This window comes from Vigna angularis, chromosome 2 (genome assembly GCF_016808095.1).
Source record: "Vigna angularis cultivar LongXiaoDou No.4 chromosome 2, ASM1680809v1, whole genome shotgun sequence".
Classification (NCBI taxonomy): domain Eukaryota; kingdom Viridiplantae; phylum Streptophyta; class Magnoliopsida; order Fabales; family Fabaceae; genus Vigna; species Vigna angularis.
In genome coordinates this window covers 39,706,660-39,727,711 of record NC_068971.1, presented here as the reverse complement: position 1 = coordinate 39,727,711, position 21,052 = coordinate 39,706,660, and the positions used below count along the sequence as shown (strand labels likewise).

The following is a 21,052-nucleotide window of genomic DNA, read 5'->3' as shown; positions in this document are numbered from 1 at the left end:
ATTAGTAAATAATTATAATAAAAAATTTAAAAAAATTAATGAAATATTATTGGTACTATTTTATCATATTATTAAAATTAAATTAATAACTATAATTATTTATCATTACTTTTTATTATTAATTTAAAAATATAAAATATCTAAAATTTGATTCTCATATTAAATATAGTTTAATTTAATAATATAAATTAGTTTATATATTATTTTATATAGATTAAAAATTTAATCTCTAAAATATATTTCTGTTTATCTCTGTTTTGCGTTATTCAAAATATTTTTATTTTGACAATTATCTAGTTTAATATAAAAACTCTCATCTTTCTTCTCTTCTCACCTTTTTCTGAATTCTCATATATATATAATATTATATTTTATAATTATTTACATAAGTACTTTTATCTTTTTATTTTTACAATTATAGTTAATTTTATTAAGTTATAAAAGTAATTATCAGTTTTTGAAATATAATTACAATATAATAAAATTTAGTTTTTTTTAAAATAGATAATTATTTTAGTATAAATTTAATAATATCATTTTATTTTAATAATTATTATAATAATAGTTAATTTTTTAAGAGACTTGAAAAAGAACATTTATTTTTAGATTATATATACAGATCATATAAAATATTATTATATGCAGAATATAATTTTTACATGTAATTTATTAAAATAATTTTATATTTAACTTCTACCGTGCTTTGTCATTACATGTCAGTAGAAGCACCCGTGACCTATCTCTCCGTCATTGATTCTCTGATTCAGCTTCACTTTCCAGTGCCACCTATAAACAAGTACTGTTAACTTGTATATAAACCGTTAAACAAGCCAATTCCCACGGCACTTCTACTTCCAAACCACATTCCTCTCCTTACTATTCTTTTGCTCACATTCTCTCTGAGAATGTCAATTTTTCATTCCGTTTAAAAGAGATAAACATAAGAGATAGTTTATGTAGTTAACTGCACTGTAACTATAAAGGTTCAGTTTTTTAAAATTGAACCACAACATGGTATAATTTAGTTATCAGTAAAAATAGTTTAGTTTTTATAGTTTAATATAGTATAGATAATCTATAGTTTAGTGCAGTTAAGTTAATTATGCCCAGCCCTAGTCATAGTTAAAAAAAAAAAGTAAAGGAATTGTTGAAAAGATTCCAAACATTTTGGTTTTTTTAAGGATGAGTGGTTGATAATGAGTAGAAAATGTTCTAACAACATAATTTTAAATAAATGTTTAAAACATTAAACATAATTTTAAATAAATGTTTAAAACATTAAACATAATGTTTAAAACATTAAACATAATTTTAAATAAATGTTTAAAACATTAAACATGTTTGTTAAATGTATATCATAAGTAGATGAATTGAAATAAGCCTAAATAACATTGAAATAAGCCTAAATAATTCTTATAGTTATGATATTATTAATCGAAAGTAATATAATCTATTAGAAAGTAAAAATTAAGACAAAACTATCTGTTAAGATCATTACATAAAACAAAAAGTTAAATATAATATATTATGCAGGTAGTCTATGTTAGAGAAGAGAAACAAGAAATAATGTCATTTTAATCAATTACATTAGTTATATAATTGATTAAAATAATGTAATATAATTGATTAAAAACAGAAATAACGGTCTAATTTATTATGCTAACAACCTAATCAGTTAAGTTAGTTAAAAGAAGGAGTATAAGACATAATTGTCATTTTAATCGATTATATAAGTGACGTAATTGATTAAAACAGAAACAAAAAGCATAATCGATTACAATATTAATCTAATCGAACTGTGACAGAATATAATTTTCTATTTAAATCATATTAGAGACTTGACTCATTACATTTTTTTATTGACAATATACTGACATTTTCTCTAAGTTTCTCTGAATTTGATATAGACATATTCAAAAAGAATTCTAGAAGATTTCAAGCTACATTGGTGAATGAGAAAACAAGAAATCTATCAAAACTCAAAGGAGCTCACTTGTTATGATCTATCTACACTATTGAGTGTAATTACTTCAGGTTCTTATACATTGTGTTTGATTTGATACCTATGTGGGTAGGCCAGGTTAAAGAGTGAGTGGAATCCTCTCTTGTATTGGATTTGAGTGTGATGAGGATATCAATGGGGTGTATCATTGTATTCTTGAATTCAAACCTTGATTAGTGAATTACCTTCACACTAAAGTTGTTGAGAAAAAACTGGATGTAGGCCTTTTGTAGGAACTGAACCAATATAAATATTTATGTGTTTTAATCTTTCTTTTACATTTCTTTGCCTGATTTATTCAAACATCTTTGACTTTGATTCAAGATTAAATATTCTTTAAAAATTTAAAAAGCTTTTGAAATCCAATTCACCCCTCTTGATTTGAGATATAGGGGTTACTTTTCTAATAATACTGACGACTTTTCCTTCGTTAATTACCGAATGTCAACATTCGTATGATTACCAATAATGGTATTATCGACAGATTAATTGATTGTCGATAATTCGTTAAGAAAAGTTTATTTATGATGGAATATGGTGTTGTCAGGTTGTCGAATTTCTATAATCGAACTATTAGACTTTATGAAACTAGGTTGTCAAAATATTGGGTGTACTTAAGGCTATTAAATAAAGTCGACCTATCAAGTTATCGAACTAACCTGAAGTCATTGAAGAAGACTTAGAAGACAAGTTAACATATCAACTTAAATCAAGTCAACCAAACCAACTACAAAAACTAAACATAACGAAATGATAAACAAAACAATAGCAAAAGGATTAGAAACCTCCCTTCCTGTCTTACTTCTTGTACTCTTCTTCTATAACATATTAGGTGAAGTTATTGAATTGTTATATATCAAATTACTTATTATTATCTAGTTTGATATGCGTATGTGATACCAGAGAGATGTGTATTAAAAGTTTGTAAATTATTAATTATTATATATAAGTGAATGTTCCTTCATCTTATTAATTAACTTTATAAATTAACTCATATTTATATTTAATGAAAACACATTATATTATTTTGCAAAACAATAATATAATAATAATAAGTTTAATAAAAATTAAACAATAGAAATAATGGATATTTTTCAAAATAAATTAAGAGAAATCGAAATTATTTGAAGACAGAAAATATAAAAATAAAACTGAGATTATCTATAGATAAAATCAAATTTCGTTACAGATTATAAAAAAGATAGAGCCACGCGTCCTTAACATTATTTGAATCCCCATCAGTGTTGAAGGTCGTAGGTAATTAACACGCGGCAATTACGTGTAAGAAGAAGAACCAAACTAGGCTGAGAAACTTGCCACGCGTACTAGTGCATGTGCTGGTGTGGAAAGATATGGTAGCACCTAAATCTATTTATTCGGTGTGGGATGTTTGAGTCTGATACAGTGAGCTGAAGAAAACCTAATCTGAGAAAGAAAGAAAGAAAGAAAATAATAGAAGCAATAGTTAAAAATGCAGGGAGGAAAGACAACAGGAGAATCCATGAAGGAAAAGGCTTCAAACGTTGGTGCTTCTGCCAAAGCTGGCATGGAGAAGACCAAGGCCACTGTCCAAGAGAAGGTATATCAACCATTTTTTTTCAATCATTGCATAGCACCATTATGTTAAATACTTACTATCATATTTTTCATAAAATATTCATCATTTCTCACCTACTTAATTATCGTTGTGCTTGTGCTATAACCAGGCAGAAAGAATGACATCACGTGATCCGTTGAAAAAGGAATTAGCAACCGAGAAGAAGGAAGCTAAGGTCGACCAGGCTGAGCTGGACAAGCAGGCGGCGCGTGAACATAACGCTGTGGCGAGTGAGCATAACTCGGCGGTGAAACAGGGGCCCACCTACTCCACCACCGGGGTGCATGGTCATCCCAAGGGATTCCACCATGGGACTGGAGGTACTTACAGTTAAATAATGATGATTATACTATATATCATCAAAAGTTATTAGCAATGGTTTAATAAAAACGGTGTTGTTGTTTTGTGTTCATGCTTTTTTTTCTTTGTTTTTTCTTGTTTGTCCCTTTTCTCTCCATTTTTGTTATGGAGAGTGGATGGGATGTTGTTACTGGATACCACTGTAAAAGTGTTTTCACTGTACTGTATCGTTATGTATCATTTCCGTTTCAATAAATAAACAATATCATGGTATTGTGTTATGAGGATTATTATATTTTGAAAATGAAAAATCAAATAATGAAGAAAATAAAAGGCATATATAAATTACCAATGTTGTTTATCTAACGAGTAAACAAATACAAAGTTTCTTCAGAATGAAGATATGAAGTCATCAACTATTCCTTTTCCATATTTTAATTTTTTTTATCAAATATTATGATTGTAAAGGTAAATATTACAATAATCCATGAGTTCTATTTTATTATTTTTTTATTCTCAAATCATGAATTAATCAACTACAGGAAATATTTGGATAGATTCTGTTTATGGTGTAGTTATGAAGTGTTTAGTTCTTTCAGTGGTACATTTCTACTCAATTACAAACTTTCGTATAATTTTTAACAATAAACCGCCATTTGTGACCACACTATATTTTGCATAAAACTATTGCAAATTAAATCAAATAGACTTCCTAATATCTATATTATCTTCATACATTCTACGTCTATAATGACTCTTATCTATAATGATTCTATAATGACTCTGTCGAACGTATTAATTTGTTGAAACTATACTAAACGAACTAAAGGTAGCATCAAATTCACATAAATTTGTTATATAATTACTTAAATAAGAAAAGCATAATCCAATTTACAGAATAGAGAATTTAAGAGAATAAAGAATTAAATAAGAATTTTTTTAGTTTTAATAATAAGAGAGGAAATATTACTAAACTTACTTAATTTAAGAATAACAAAACAAAATTTTGAGAATGAGACAATAAAACAATTGTCGAATGAGATGATAAAAAAAGTTATGAAGATTGATTTTACTATTTTTTTCATTTAATTTAATTATATATATTCTTTAGGTACATAAATTTAATTATGCAAATAATTCAACGGTACGGCTAAATTTATTTTAATTTGATTCATGGATTGCTTGACAGTTAGCTCATTAACATTAAGGAAAAATGCTACAACTATTACAAGTAACGTAATAGTTCATATTTGTTTTCAACTATAAATTGTACCACAACTTTTAACTGCAATTAATATTGTCAAAACGTGATTAGGTAAAGAAGCATTAGGAACAAACGTTAAAACAATTAGTCGAATAAAAAACTAATTTTGGGTAAGAAAAGATAAATATATGAATAGGGTACATCAACCTTTATCAACAGTGTATTTAGTTACTTATGATTTTACACCAAAATAAAGAACTAGTAAGCATATTCTAATTTGTGTGTTTAGTTAAGATGATTTCAAGGCTTGTGTGTCTAATCCTATATTTATAATAATTTGAGTTGATTTTTTTTTTAATTCGCTCTCAAAGGGTCTCGACAACATAGTGCAAAAGATAACGTGCAAATTATATGCCTCTCGCTTAAACAAGAATCTTTGTTTTATTTTTTTAATTTGAACTTTTTGATTCGAATCTTCTAATTTTTCGTAAAAAGGTAAACAAAAACGTAAAATCATAATAAAAATATTTTTAAAACAAAAATTGTTATACATACACTACAAAGACGACACTAATGATAAATAAGATGACAGGTAATCAAATATAAAATGAAATGAAAACATAAGAGAATAATTTAAGTATTTAAATCCTCTTTAACTAAAGAAATAAAAAATTGAATAGAATATACTCATAAATTAAACTAATTTAACATTATATATATATATATATATATATATATATATATATATATATATATATATATATATATATATATATATATATATTTGAAAAACAAGTAAACTCAAAATGTTATGTTTTTTATGATGTTTTTGATGATGGTAAATGTTCTTTATTGATTATGAAAATGAATGCTCTTTCTTGCTTTCTTGGACAAATAGATTGTAACACTAAGATACTCTATGTGACTTGTTATAAAATAAGTTCATTGTTGTGGAATGATTAAAACTGAGCTAAGTGTCAAGTACTATAAAAATATGGGTTTTTCTCATTAAGTAAAATATTTAATTAATTAAAACTGTGTACAAAGTTTAATTGATTAGGAAATTAATTTAATTAATTAAAATAGTCTAAAATATACCAGATAATTTGTTCTTTAAGTAAATAATATAATTGATTAAAATTATTAATTTTGTGCTATATATATACATTTATGTTTTATTTTTTTTTATAGACACGAAAATATTTTGAAAGTTATCAAAGTGTGAATCAAGAATATTAAGTTGTCTGGAAACATTTTTAGAATTATTGAAAAATTTCAAGGGTTCTAAGGTTTAAAGAGTAAGTGAAAGATCAAGCAAGGATCTGTATTTGTCTTTTTTGTAACACCTGCACTTATGGTGCATTTTTTTTGTGTATTTTTTTGTATTAGTTTAGTCTTAGCTATCCAGGCAAAGCTCTTAAAGGTGTGTAGTCTCCTTTTCTAGTTTGTGTTTTGATGTGTTTGAGAGAGTGAGAGTTTATTGAGTGGATATTGTATTATGTAATTTTTGACATTTGGTGTTAGTGAATTCCTTTTGGAGAAGACCGGACGTAGACTCTTAAAGAGTCGAACCAGTATAAATTTTGTCTCGTGTTTTTTCTTATTCTTGCATTTTATATGTTAAATCTTTGAAGTGTAAAGGTTCTTTGAAAACAGCCTATACACCTGAAAATTTTTTAAAACTTTAAAAAGTGTTTTCAAATCAATTCACCCCTTTTCGGGTTGAAATATTGTCTTTCAATTTAACAATTGCACTAGAGCTGGTTCATCGAGTTAATCGATTAAAAAGATCATGTATGATCAATAAATTATCATAAGTATCATTTAAGACAAAAGCAATTAGTTTGATTATATACCAACAAATAAGAATTAGAGGGGGCAACCTATGAAAAAATGGGATCGAGACCTTATTTGGAATTGTTAAAGTAGTCGCAGGGCAAGACTCAGTCGATCATTATCGGAGACAAGAATAAGGTAAGGATACTCCTAAACCATAGGTATCCTAAACCACAGTAGGTATCCTGCAACACAAGTAGTTGGAGAATCGACTTCAACGACATGGGTTATAGCATACTCTACAAAGCGTAGCCAACACCCATCAATGGTCACAACGTCTGCTTGTGGGACACTCTTTGGCGGTTGTGGTATCATCTGCTCATAACCAAACTATCTAAACACACATTTGTTACCAATAAAATGGATTGAAGCTTTGAAATATTTTGATGATGATACACTCAAAGAATTGAAGAACAATTTACATGTTTGGAAGAATTATGTTAAAGTTTTTTATTGTAAATTTAATTGTAATAGCTTTAAACTTTTGAATGTAATTTAAAGTAGTCTTACATCTATTTTTTTATAGTTTAGAATGTTCACGACTATAATCAATTATCACTTTGAATAATTGATTATCATAGAAAACATATGAAAATGCTTTGATTCGTAAATAATCGATTATCACTTGGGATAATCAATTATCTCTGAAAGCATGAATTACTAAGGTTTGCAGATAATTAATAATCACTTGGGATAATCGATCATCATAGAGAAAGTTTTTTTATAATAACCTGAGATAATCGATTATCACAAACAGTTTGGAGTTATCTGTTAAGCTTCTGAACTAGCTCGAACCTTGGGTTATAAATAATGTGTTTCATAGTTCTTTAGGGGTTACTTAAACTATTGCAGAACATAGAGAATAGTTTGAAAAACTCTAAGTGTTTAAGAAAGCTTGTTGGTTATGTGCTTGAAGAAGTAAATGTTGTTACTTAGTGTGTCTAAGTTTTTGGTGCTCTTCTACCAAGCAGAATCAAGTTGTTCATTCTTTTGTGGGTCAAAAGAAGGTGTTGGTCATCTCTTATCTGTTAAGAGATGTGTTTTCTAATCTTATCCTTGTTATTCTATTGCAAACTGGTTTTACATTTAGTGAAAAAGTTAATCTCTCTTTTAGAGAGATTAACAACTAGATGTACAATCTTTTTATTCGAACCAGTATAAAAATTGCTCGTGTAATCTTTTCTCTTCCCTTCTCTACTTTACTTATTTTCTTTTAAACAATGCAAGTTTTCAGTTTTATCAAAGAAATTTTTAAAAGCAAAAATTTGTTTAAAGTGATAATTATGCATTTTAGAAAGTCAGAATGCAAATATTTTTGGGGTCTATTGATAGGGGTATCTAGGAAGCAGTTGTGAATAGTCTTATAGTTCCTATTACCAATGTGATTGGTATAGAGGAAGAAAAATCATATTTGCAATGGATTGTTGAAAAAAACAGAATAGCTCAATTTGATAAAAGAGCTTATAACATAATATCCTATGCTTTGGTTTTAGATGAGTTTTATAGGATTTCAATGTGCAAGACGACTCATGAGATGTGGAAAGTTCTTCAAGTAACTCATGAAGGAACCAGCGATGTGAAGCATGTTAGGAAGAATACCCTGATACATGAATATGATATGTTCAAGATGCAACAAAGGAAAACCATCGTTGATGTGCAGAAGCGTTTCACTCACGTTGTCAACCACCTTTCTGGTTTAGGTAAAACATTTGATATTAATGAGTTGAATGTTAAAATTTTAAAGCTTTTGAACATAATGTGTCATGCAAAGGTGATGACTATTTCTGAGTCGCAAATCTGTCTTCAATGTCAATAGCTATGATGTTTGGAAAGCTAAGAGAGTATGAGCTCGAATTGAGCAACATCCTCCTACTTAACGTACTCTTGCTCAACATACTCCTTCTGCTCTTTAGTAATCAACTATTTCTTAACAACATCAACATTAGCTTCTTTTGTGCATGTTCTACAAGTTGATGGGTCTTCTCTTTTCACCCTCTGATGAACTCTCACCACAGTGAATAGATGCGCATCTAGTTCTAGCCATATTTGTCAACCAAATATATTAATATATATATATATATATATATATATATATATATATATATATAATACTTATATAAAAAAATAACAAATAATACAATATTTCAATTTTTTAATATTTCAAACAATATATAATTAACTAAAGGCTTAATACCCTATTTTGTCCCCAGTTTCGTTCGAAAATGTCAAATTAGTCCATCTTTTAAAAAATGCGTCAATTACGTCCTCACTTAATAAAATTTGCATCAATGAAATCCCTTCCGTTAAATCCGTACAAACGGCGTTAATTATTTTTCTCTTTCTTTAATTAACGCCATTTGTACGGATTTAACGGATGAGATTTCATTGATGCAAATTTTATTAAGTGCGGACGTAATTGACGCATTTTTTTAAAAGATGGACTAATTTGACATTTTCGAACGAAACTGAGGACAAAATAGGGTATTAAGTCTTAACTAAATATAATATAAACTTAGTAAATAAAAATAGAATATTATTAAAATATACGAAATATTAAAAAATTTAAATTTGTCATGGGTATATAAATATATATTAAAAACCAAATATAATATAAAATTCAATAATCAAAGTTATTTAAATAAATAAACAAATATAACATTATAAATTATAAAAATAAAAAACAACAAAATTAAATTCGTAAATTTATAGAAAACATAACAATATATATAAAATATATGTTAAAAAAAATTAATAAACTTTTTAAAATAAAATTATAAGTAGTATTCTATTCACAATTAAAATATGAAAAGAATGATTTTATTTTATTTGAAGGAAAAAAATAAATATTTAAAACTGGTATTTCTTAACAATTTATGTATAGTTGATGAACCAAGATTTCCTGTTTTTAAAGGAAAAGTTAATCTATAACTTTATTTGATGTTTATTATTTGGATGTTGTGTGAAATATATTAATGTTGGATGAAAGTTAATCTATTACTTTATATATTAATGTGTGAAACAAAGTTAATCTATAACTTTATTTTATGAGACTATTCTGACTGAATTAAATATTAAATTTATATAAGGATGAAAGTTGAATGAGAGTTGAAAGAGATTTTTATTGGTATATTTGACATTAAAGATTAAATCTACATATAAATATATAAAAATTATTTATCTTGTTATATTAATTGAAATACAGTAAATAAAATGTGCATAACCTCATATTCTACTTAATATTTTTCATAAGTAGTGTATATTGTATGACGAGTATGTTACACTTAGTAGTGAGTAAGATAGTTTTGAAAAAGTATAGATAATAAAAACTAATTAATATTAGTTTCTATTGTATTACATGAAGTTTTTTTTTTCAAGTATTATTTTTTAAAAATGTTTCTTGTGTATATATTAAGTAATAATGTAATACATAGAGGATTCCTATGTAATTTTTTTTAATATTAACTATGAGATGCTGTAATTATTAAAAATTAAAAATTCTATTAATTGGGATGTCACCCTAATAACTTAATACACCTTTTCTGCAATAATTGTTTTTCAATATATAAAATATTTTTTTTTCATGCTCAATAAATAGTTCATTTTAACATAATTTTACAAATATGAATTTTAAATTTTTAAAGAGAATAAAACAAATTTTCACAATTTAAAGAGATCGAGATACTACATTTACATTCATTTAAAAAAAAACAGATTTAGAAGAATAAAATATTATTGTATATAAATTAAATAATCATAAGGCAAGTACATATACTTTACCATACTAAAGAAAATTATTCTCCAACCCCAAGATAATAAGGACAAGAAAAGAACCATGATTTCCAAATAAGTGGGTCAGCTAAAGAGAACAGGAATTTGATGATATAAGCGGAAGTTGCAATTGATAAACAAAACAAGCTATAAATAAAACGCAACTCAACAACAAAACTAACATTCAGTACTGCTAAAGTGGCAATGCACAACAATAATAATAGCTCTGGCTAATGTACCTCACAAACACAAACTTCATACTGATTTACGCAATTCGGAAGCTCCATGAGCAAAGTGGCATCTCTCTCCAAATGTGCAAGACCCTTTGGAAAAATTCTCGCACAGCTTCGTCTTAAAATTGCTTCCATGCTCTCGAATAGGTGCACCAGGAACACCTGGGTTAGCTTTTGATGCAGACATTTGCAGGGTCAGTAGCAAATCCTTCACCATATTACTAGCTTCCTTGATTTGCTCAAAATTTCCCTCTAGTTCAATGTTTCTAATATTAGGATCCGATTCATGCTCCCTGATCGAAAGTTTGGCTCCAGTTTGGCGGCATATCTGTTTTGAGTTCACACCACCCTTCCCAATGATTGCACCAGCCAGGGATGCTTCTACGCTTATCTTGGCAGTGGCATGGGAACCAAAACTTGTAGCAGGACCAGGAGAAGGCTCCATTCGACCACCAAAACGACCTGCTGCAGTCGGCCCCAACGCTCGATGGTCATCAAATGATGGAGCAATTTGCTTCCCAAGTTCCCATTCACCATGGGCAAAGTGGCATTTGTCACCAAATTTGCAACCTTCAGCAGTATTAAATTTGTTGCATATGCGGGTCTTTACAGCAGGTGGCGCAGACCCATTTGGTACAGGTGGCAGAGCTGCCACATTTCTTGATGCTGGAGGTGCTGCAGGTGTTAGATTCATTATATGGGCAACAGCATTATAGCCACCAGGAACGTAATGCAGGAAGTGGCAGCTCTCACCAAACGGACAACCAGAAGTGCTGCAAGACAATTCACAAGCAGGTTACACCACACTCGTTTCCACTTCTTTAAGTATAAAATGTAACATGAAGAAACTACCGGCTTATTTCGCAAAATCTACAGCAAGGAGTTTTAAAATAGGACAAACAAGTAACTTAGACTATCAGAGTCGTCTACTATATTGTAATATATTGATACATCACCCATGCACACTGTAATGCTTAAAGGTCACAAAGTTTCAGAATGGTTCCTCCAAATTGTAAAGGAAACAATACAGCTACATCACTAAGCCAAACAGAAGAAAGACAAAGTCATACAGGCAGATCTCCAATCAAGGCCCACTTCTTAGGATCAACCAGTCACAGCAACAAGTATATAGACAGCCTAAAAGACTTAATATAAATGAGTATAGCTTCTAGTTTTACCCATCCAAAATACTTAATGTCATCTCTACTCAATCTGAAATATAATCACAGTAAAGACAAACACCAATAAAAATTTAAAAAATCAAAGAACAAGCATTCAAAGAACTCAAACATAAATATACAACAGCAAATAAATGAATATGTTTTTTAGATTGGCAACTGGTAACCAAACAGCGTTGTGAACCGGAAAATATTGGAATATAGAGGAATCTCCTTGTATCAGCATAAGAGGCCAATCCTTGTCACTATAAGCTTTGAATTGAAGGTCACAATCAGATGGGAAAAACAATTCTAGGCCTAGTGTTCTTTTTTATGTAGCGAAGGATCCTTAGGGCAGAATTGCGATGGATGGTTGTCGGCTTAGAAAGAAATTGCACAAGATAGTGCACAACATAGGTTATATATGGCTGTGTGCTTGTGAGATACACGAGTCTTCCTATGAGATGTCTATAGCTAAGAAAATCATAAGTAATTCTTCTGAGTCAATTGAAATCTTCTAAGTATTATCAATCGGTGAAGATGTTTAGCATCCCAAAAGACATGGGTCACTTAGAAATTCCACCATATATTATCCCGGGCACATCAAGATACCTTTCTTTGTCCATGCCACTTCAAAACCAAGAAAAAACCATAATTCTCCCGACTCTTTGATGGGAAGGGATCATCAAGGGCTTGCCTAATTTGTGCTATTTCTTGATCAGTATTTCTTGCCAAAATCATATCATCCACATATACTAAAAATATTGTGAAGGAGTTATTAACTTAACAAATAAAGAATAATCATGCATAGCCAGTAAAGAGAAGAAATGAGGAGAGTTTAGCGAACTTTATTCAAGACCATATAATGCCTTCTGTAGTTTACACACTTGTACCGACAAGACTTTATTCAATCCAAGAGGGGCAATCATGTAAACTTCTTTCACCTCACCAGGTTAAAAGGCATTGTTGATGTCAAGTTGCCTTAGTTTCCATTTCAACATGGAGGCAATAGATAGAATTAACCTGTCAGTGGTTATATTTGCCACAGGTGAAAACATATCCAGATAATTAATGCCTTCAATTTGAGTGTAACCTTTTGCTACTAAGCAAGCTTTTTATCTCTCTATTGTGCCATTTGCTTGCGTTTGATTTTGAAACATAACATAGGAATTATAACATGAAGACAAGTGTGTATATGATAAAACGGGAGAAAGTAGATAGAGAACCTTGGAAGAGGTATTGGAGACCATGTTGATATAACAATAATAATCCTTCAAATAACCTAAAGGCTTTCTTACTCTAGTGCTATGGTGAGGAGGTGTACTTGCAATGTTCATTTCAATTGAAACATTGGTTTCAGTTGTAGGACGGGAGTTTGTTTCTTCTGAATCGGATGAATGATAGGTTGAGCTTGAGGACAGGAGTGTTTGGAACAATTTTAGGCTCAATAGGCTGACTAACATCAATAGGAATATGAACTTGAGGATCATGGGTTTGGGAGATTGGATATTGATTGCTATGATTTTCACCATTAGGGAAAGTACATCGGTCAACCTCACTACCTTTGGTCTCTATTTCGCAATATGGAAACACCCTTTCATAGAAAACAACATTTCTAGAAACACCCTTTTGTGCAAGTTTCATATCCTAAGAAAACACATTTACAGGCCTTAGGATCAAACTTGGTTTATGAACAGGTGAGGTACTGACAGAACAAAGATATACCAAAACCTTTAGTTGAGAAAAATCGAGTTTTGCTTTATGTAAAGCCTTATGTGGGGAAGAACAGGTGTAGGCAACATGATGATAAAATCAGCATGTGACCCAGAAAAGACCAGTATAATTTTGGTAAATTGGATTGTGTCACCAAAGCTCTTGCTACATTCAAAAGGTGCCAATGTTTTCTCTCAACAATGTCATTTTGTTCAGATGTGTTAAGACAAGGTTTGGTGCATTATCCCTTTATTACCATAAAAATTAATTATAAAAAACTTTGTTCCATTGTCACTCCTTATGGTCTTTATCATTGAGTTAAACTGAGTTTGTATAAAGGTGACAATATTTTGTCATGTTCTTACAGATTCAAACTTTTGTTTCAAGGAAAAAATCCAAGTATAACGTGAGTGATCATCAATGATTCTGAGAAAATATTTATGTCCATGAATAGATGGAATAGAATAAGGTCCCCATAAATCAGTGTATATAACATCAAACATTTAATAGAGATTGAACTGCTAATGGGAAAAGAGAGCCTCTTTTCTTTAGATAAACGAAAAACATCACAAATGTTGGATTCATTACTTTTGACAAAAGGAAATTTTTTCTCTCCATCAAGACATTTGATGGAAACGTGACCAAGAAAAAAATGCCAAAGGGTGTTAGTACTTAAAGTGGCTAAACTTACGACTATGATAGGTTGGTAGGAGGTTCGAGCATGTAAGAAGGTTTGATAACTGAATATCAATTGAACCACTCATCTTCAAGGAGTTCTTGTCCTGAATTTTACAATGAATGGAATCAAATATGAGAACACATAAGAGACTTCTAATCACTTTAGAAACAGGTTAAAATTAAAACAAGGAATGTAAAACACATCATGCAAAACATGATTTCAGGTTAGAAAAACACTCCCTGAGTAATTGGCAACAACTTTGTTTCTAGTTAAGAAGTAGACTTTAAGCCTTAATCAATCCCACAAAATTAGCTTGTAGGATGAGATTTACACCTACTTATATGCTCTAAACTAGTCTTATCTCTAGTCTAAGGGGAACTTCCAACATTTCCATTGGGTAAGGTGACATGTATGGGCTTAATTTGATGATATGATGCAAAATGGAAAAGACAAACAAATATTATCAATGGCTCCAGTATCTAGTATACATGTAGTGAATGAGGGAAAGGTTTTACTAGTGTTTTACTGAATCGGAGGGGATGGAAGTTACAAACACTTGGTTGGAAAGATGACTATTATCGAAGATTTGTGACTATTGTAGAAGAATCAGATTTTCCTTCAAAGAATCACCATAATAGGAAAAGAAAAGGATAGATATTGTGTTCGTGAAATGCACATAGTGCTATATTTTTCTTATTGCAATGAAGGAAAACCAATAGAGGAAATAAATGTGTACACTGCAAACACTACCAGACAAAAGACACCTTCGCTAACATCATACCATTGTGCTGCTATGCAAAGTAGAAAAGCAAAATACAACAGAAAATCAGAATTTGGGTGCTTAAAGATCTCTCAAGGCAATGCATGTTTGTGTTCTTTAGGTGAGCTGTGTTGACTTTATTTGATAAAGTACAAAACCACCAAAATTTTATACGTAGTTTAGACAACATACCTAACCCAACCAATTGAAGTTCAATTCATATTAGTTTGTTAATAGCTTACCAATTGAAAGGTGGGTTCAAAAGCAATAGAACCCATTAAAGGATGAAAAAATGATGTTAAACACAATTACAAGGGAAACGTACTAATTAAGCTGAAAGGTAAACATTAAGTGAGAAATGATTAATTTATCACCAATAAAGTGATGTTGTAATGATCAATTTATCACCAATAAAGTGATCTTGGAACCAACATCGTTATCTTTTTCTACCTTGTTATTTTTGTTACAACTTGTTTAGACAAAGAACAATATGTACCTGTATAAAAGCTTTGAATGCTCAATTAATTCACAAAATTGCACGATTAAGTTTTAAAGCAACTAAACAATTAATTATTAAATAAATTATAATAAAACACTATTAATAACAGATTGGCAGTTCAAAAATATTTATTAGATAGGAATAGATTAGAACCTGAAAAACTTGGTACAAGGCTTCGATTTGCTTCCTACACCAGTTGATAAGGACTCCATTTCTGTTGCAAAACATTATTACTTATTCTCAGTTAATATTCCCTTCGCTTATTAATCTAGTAAATTTTATTCCAAAGGTATTAATACCAACAAACAAAATTATAGTATAATTACTATTGAGTGACAACATTTTATAATTTTTCTTAAGTTGTGAGTTCATTAGACAGGGAAATCAGAGGTTAAGTTTTCCACTGCCCAAACTACTGAAAAACAGACAAATCTGAAACAATTCTACCACAGCAAAAGCTATGCTCATAAGTGAGAGAGAAATTTCTCACCTCAAAGTGCACCCCACAAAACACAAACGAAGAAAACAAAGGCAAACAACTTTTGAAGCCCAATAAAACACAGCGAAGAAAATTACCAAAATCAAAGAAACCAAAAATGCTCAAAATCAAACCTTGTTTGGATTTCTTAAATCCACCATTGGAGTTGAAACCAAATTCGAGCCTTCCCCTCTTTCGAGTATCCATGGAACTAGATCCGGGAGAAATGGCGAGTTCTATGTATATAAGATTCCAGGAAAAACCTAAGATTACAAACTTAAGCTTAGAAGCAATGAGAGGAAATGAAAAGACGAAGAAGAATTGATAGAAACTGAATGAGGAAAAACCCTAACCCTAGGAGCTGTGATCCTGAAAGAAGGGTTTTGCAAAGTAGGAAAGGAAAGAGTTTGATGATACTATAAATGAATAAGATGATAAAGATTGAGAAAATATAATTTTCATTTTATCTCCATGATATGTGTAAATGTATTAATATTAATTTGATGATGTTATCTATTAGGTGTACATACCCGTTGGATTTGTTATGACATTTTTGGCTGCTTCCATCGTCACATGACATTCTTGATCATTTATATTGTCAGTAAATTATATATAATTTTATTTAAATTTATATATATACTTAATGTACATATATATACTAAATATATTATAAAATATTTTACGATATTTATAAATATATCTTGTAATATTATAATTTGGTTTAATTAAATTTGATATTTATGATAAATTTGAAAGGTTTTATTTGACTATCTATTCAAGTTTTTGTTTTTTATTTTAGACTTTTTTTAGGGTTAAATATGTTTTTAGTTCTTAAACTATTGGCCGTTTCTGGTTTTAGTCCCTCTTTCAAAATAAGGTACAATTTGGTCCTCATTCTTTTCGAAACTTTGGTTTTAGTCCTCGAAAACTAACGCCGTTAAAAATGTTCTGATGTGTCTAACGTCTCTGCCTAACTGATTACACGTGTCAGCAAAAAAACAATTACACGTGGACACTAATTACACGTGTCAGCAAAAAAGCAATTACACGTGGACAGAGACGTTAGACACATCAACACATCTTTAACGGTGTTAGTTTTCGAGGACTAAAACCAAAGTTTCGAAAAGAATGAGGACCAAATTGTACCTTATTTTGAAAGAGGGACTAAAACCAGAAACGACCAATAATTTAGGGACTAAAAACATATTTAATCCTTTTTTTTTATTAAGTAGTAGTGGTTAACAAGACTGCTCTCTTGTTTCGTTACCTCCTTAGTTTTTGTCATAAGAAATTTTATGATTTTAAAATTTTACAATTTTACAATTTTTTAATTTTATAGTTCGAAATTATTTTAAAATTTATAATTTAATGCATTTTGATTTTTTTATTATTTCAAAAATTTTAGGTTTATAGCTTTATAATTTTTAAATTTTTTAATTTATAATTTTATTATTTTATTATTTACAATTTTATAAATTTATAATTTTATGATTTTAAGATTTTATATTTCATAATTCTATAGTATTAAAATCATATAATGAATCAAATAATCATGTAATCTTATATACTTATAATCCTATAATTTTATTTTTTATAATCTTAAAATTTTATCATATTATAATTTTATAATTCATAATATTATAGTATTATAATATTACAATTTTATCATTTCATAATCTTATAATTTCATAATTTTATAATATTATAAATTTATAATTTATAATCTTATAATTTTCTAATATTAGAATTTTATAATTTTATATTCTACAAGTTTATAATTCTATAATTTTTAATTCTATAATTCTGTAATTCCAATTTTATAATTTTATAATGTTGAAAGGGAGTAAAATACCTGAAAAACATTAGAAGGGAAGTTGAATAATGTTAATGAAAAACGTTTTCGCAACCCTTCACGTTATTGAGCTCTTGAAATATTCTTTTTGAAAGCTTAGGTGCTCGACTTAAGATTTATGTATAAACGTTGATAAGTTTGTTATGTTATTCAGAATATATTTATTGCAGTGTTTTGTAAGAACTTCTTTAGGAGAACAATCGTTTAGCTTGGAAGTTTTTGCATTTAAAATATAAAGCTCAATTGTAGATTTTTCAAGAGGATTGTTTAGTTAAAAGAAGAGAAAATAACACAAGAGATTTTATACTAGTTCGCTCCAACTGAGTTATGTTCAATCTCCTCTACAGGGGGTTCCACTATAATCATCACACAATTACAAATGAGTATTAGCACCACTATTGGTACTCAACTACCTCGTTGAGATTTCTTCTGAGTATTAACATCACTCCTGATACTCAACACCTTGTTGAGATTTCCTTTTAGTATTCGTACCACTTATGGTACTCAAGAACCTGTCGAGATTTCCTTTGAGTATTCGAACCAATAGTACTAGACTACCACGCCTAAATTCCTCAACTCAAATAGAGTTCAGTTGTGAGTGTTTTATTTCTCTTCAGAATTGCAATCAATGATTGCTTACAAGTAATTCATACTATATCTCTCAACGAGAGGATTTGAATGTAATTCAACATAGTCTAAACATTCACAGATGTTTTCTCTTCTCTCTTACAGAAGTAAGCAATTTGACAATGAAGCTCGAGAGTATCTCTTTCTCTTTTTCTCTTTTTCTCTTCTCTTCTCTTCAGCTAGATTAATTCTTTTCCTTGAGCTCTTTATCTTTTTCTCTTCAGGATGGATATATTGTTGTAAGCTCTTATTTCTTAAGATTTTCTCTTAACTTATCGATCTTGATTTTCTTCTCGAGAGATCTTTTATTTACAGGCTTCACGAATATTTGTCTGTTAGACTGAGTTTATAGTTTATAGCTTTGATACTTATGTTTTCTCTTTCTTCTTTGGCTTAATAGGTTACTTCGTCCCCAAGTTAAGAGCTGAATTTCCGTTTAGTACCCGGTTTTAAAAATTCTTCTATTTTATCCCAAAGTAGTATAAATTGTATCAATTAGATCCCTTCCGTTAAATTCACATAAACGGAGTTAACTACAGCTGACGAATCTGTACTTTTTCTTCTCTCTCTTCTGTATTTCCTGCAATGTTCCAGCCTTTTCTTCTCTCTCCTCTCATATTTGCATGGAGAAAGATCTTTCATCAAGATCACCCTAACTCTAATCCTCCCTCTCTCCTTCATCTTCCTCATCCACATCGAAGTCTCCAACATCCTCTTCGGCAAGATCGTAAAAAATACACAACAAATGATGGAAACCCCACAAGGCACACCCCAATACCACACCCTCTCCAACATGCTCTCTTCAGAATGGACCACCTTCATGCTCTTCAAGCTCATCTACTTCACTTTCCTCCTCATTTTCTCCCTCCTCTCCACCTCTGCAGTGGTATATACCATCGCCTCAATCTACATCACAAGAGAGGTCACTTTCTCCAAGGTTATGACCGTCGTTCCCAAACTTGAGAAGTACCAAACTATTAGTTTTATGTAATAGACAAAGTATCTGTTTCACATGATTTATTATTCATAGGAATAACAAAACATAAAGTACAGAGAACAAAAAAGTATTTGTTTCACATGTTTCAATAAACCAACTAGAAATATCTATTTATTTTTACTTCATATTTATTTTATTTTAATTCAAACAACTTCATTTTTCATCTTTTTTTTCTTAATTTTCTTTCTTGTTTTCCTTCTCTTTAATTAAAAAAATATCCTAGCCATGAATATTTTTTCTAACAGCAAACTACCATAGATTCTAGGGTATTTTTGGATATTTGTGAGATTAGTTGGTGTGATGTGGAATCGGTTAAAAAGTTTTGGATATTTTCAATCTCAGTTTTGGCAAAGGATGTGAGACGTATTTAACTCAGTTCTGCACACTACAAGACATTTTGTTTTGTTTTAAGCAAAGAAACAAAGATGATGAATGAATCCCTTTTGATGAACATCTAGCGAGGGTATAGCTCAGTAATTGAAGCTTCATTTTCTTATTCTTGAGCTGATTTAAGTATTGGTTCACTTGATCCCATTTCCCTTGAATTATACTCCCATGACTGCATCCCTGGAAAGCTTCTAGTTCTACTGTTCATATAAAATGAAGGTTCGGTAGGAATAGGGAGACTCAGAGAATGGCTATTAAGCATCAAGATAATGGTAGCCATGGTCGGTCTGTCAACTAAATTTTCTTGAACACAGAGTAACCCAATATGGATGCATCTCAGCATTTCATTCCGTGAATCGTTGTTGAGTGATGGATCAACAATATTTAATGCCCTCCCCTCCTTCCAATTTCTCCATGCCTGTAAAATTTGTTATCAGATCATGGATTCACTTCTACATTAACGTTTTGGACCATGTAATCTTCTAATCCACAATTTAGGTGGTAAAGAAGAAGCAACAATGACTGTCATCTACGACGAGAACGGCGTTGGGGCCTCAACCTACAATGTACTGGAGTGTTGTTACTGTGTTGGAAGACTCGTGTGGGATTGGAGCCATGTTGAAGAGCAACGCGTTGATAAGGGGGAAGACGAGTTTATCGGTACTCATATTCTTGAAGCTGTTGGTTTTCTTTGGGTTGATACAATTTTTGTTCAAGAAAACGATGGTGCATGGGTGGAGGTTAGGGTGTGTGGACAGAACACTTTATGGGATAGTGTGTCTGGTGTTGTTCTCTCAGTTGTATCTGTTCCAACTTGTGATCCAAACAGTGCTCTATTTCGTTTGCAAGTCCTACCACCATCAGAATATCAAAATATCGATAAAAGTTGGAACATGGCAGGAAATGAAGAGGAGAAAAGAAAAAGTACAGATTCGTCAACGGGAGTTAACTCCGTTTATGTGA

The 21,052-nt window shown here is 29.9% G+C and overlaps 3 protein-coding genes across 3 annotated transcripts; 2 read left to right on the top strand and 1 right to left on the bottom strand.

Annotated features, from left to right (window-relative positions):
* The first annotated feature begins 3,303 nt into the window (after nt 1-3,303).
* Nucleotides 3,304-4,180, top strand: LOC108323471 (18 kDa seed maturation protein). The gene is made up of 2 exons (XM_017555943.2): nt 3,304-3,581; nt 3,709-4,180. Exons 1-2 carry the CDS (start codon nt 3,474-3,476, stop codon nt 3,931-3,933), a joined length of 333 nt encoding a protein of 110 aa, XP_017411432.1. The 5' UTR covers nt 3,304-3,473; the 3' UTR covers nt 3,934-4,180.
* A 6,616-nt stretch (nt 4,181-10,796) lies between these two features.
* Nucleotides 10,797-16,709, bottom strand: LOC108323477 (zinc finger CCCH domain-containing protein 14). Its single transcript, XM_017555949.2, has 4 exons — nt 16,580-16,709; nt 16,361-16,489; nt 15,902-15,962; nt 10,797-11,713 (listed from the first exon to the last, which is right to left on the bottom strand). The coding sequence occupies exons 2-4, from the start codon at nt 16,431-16,433 to the stop codon at nt 10,963-10,965; spliced, it is 885 nt and encodes a 294-aa protein (XP_017411438.1). The 5' UTR covers nt 16,434-16,489; nt 16,580-16,709; the 3' UTR covers nt 10,797-10,962.
* LOC108323468 (uncharacterized) lies at nt 16,432-21,052 on the top strand. The gene is made up of 3 exons (XM_017555940.1): nt 16,432-16,466; nt 19,300-19,671; nt 20,629-21,052. The coding sequence occupies exons 1-3, from the start codon at nt 16,432-16,434 to the stop codon at nt 21,050-21,052; spliced, it is 831 nt and encodes a 276-aa protein (XP_017411429.1).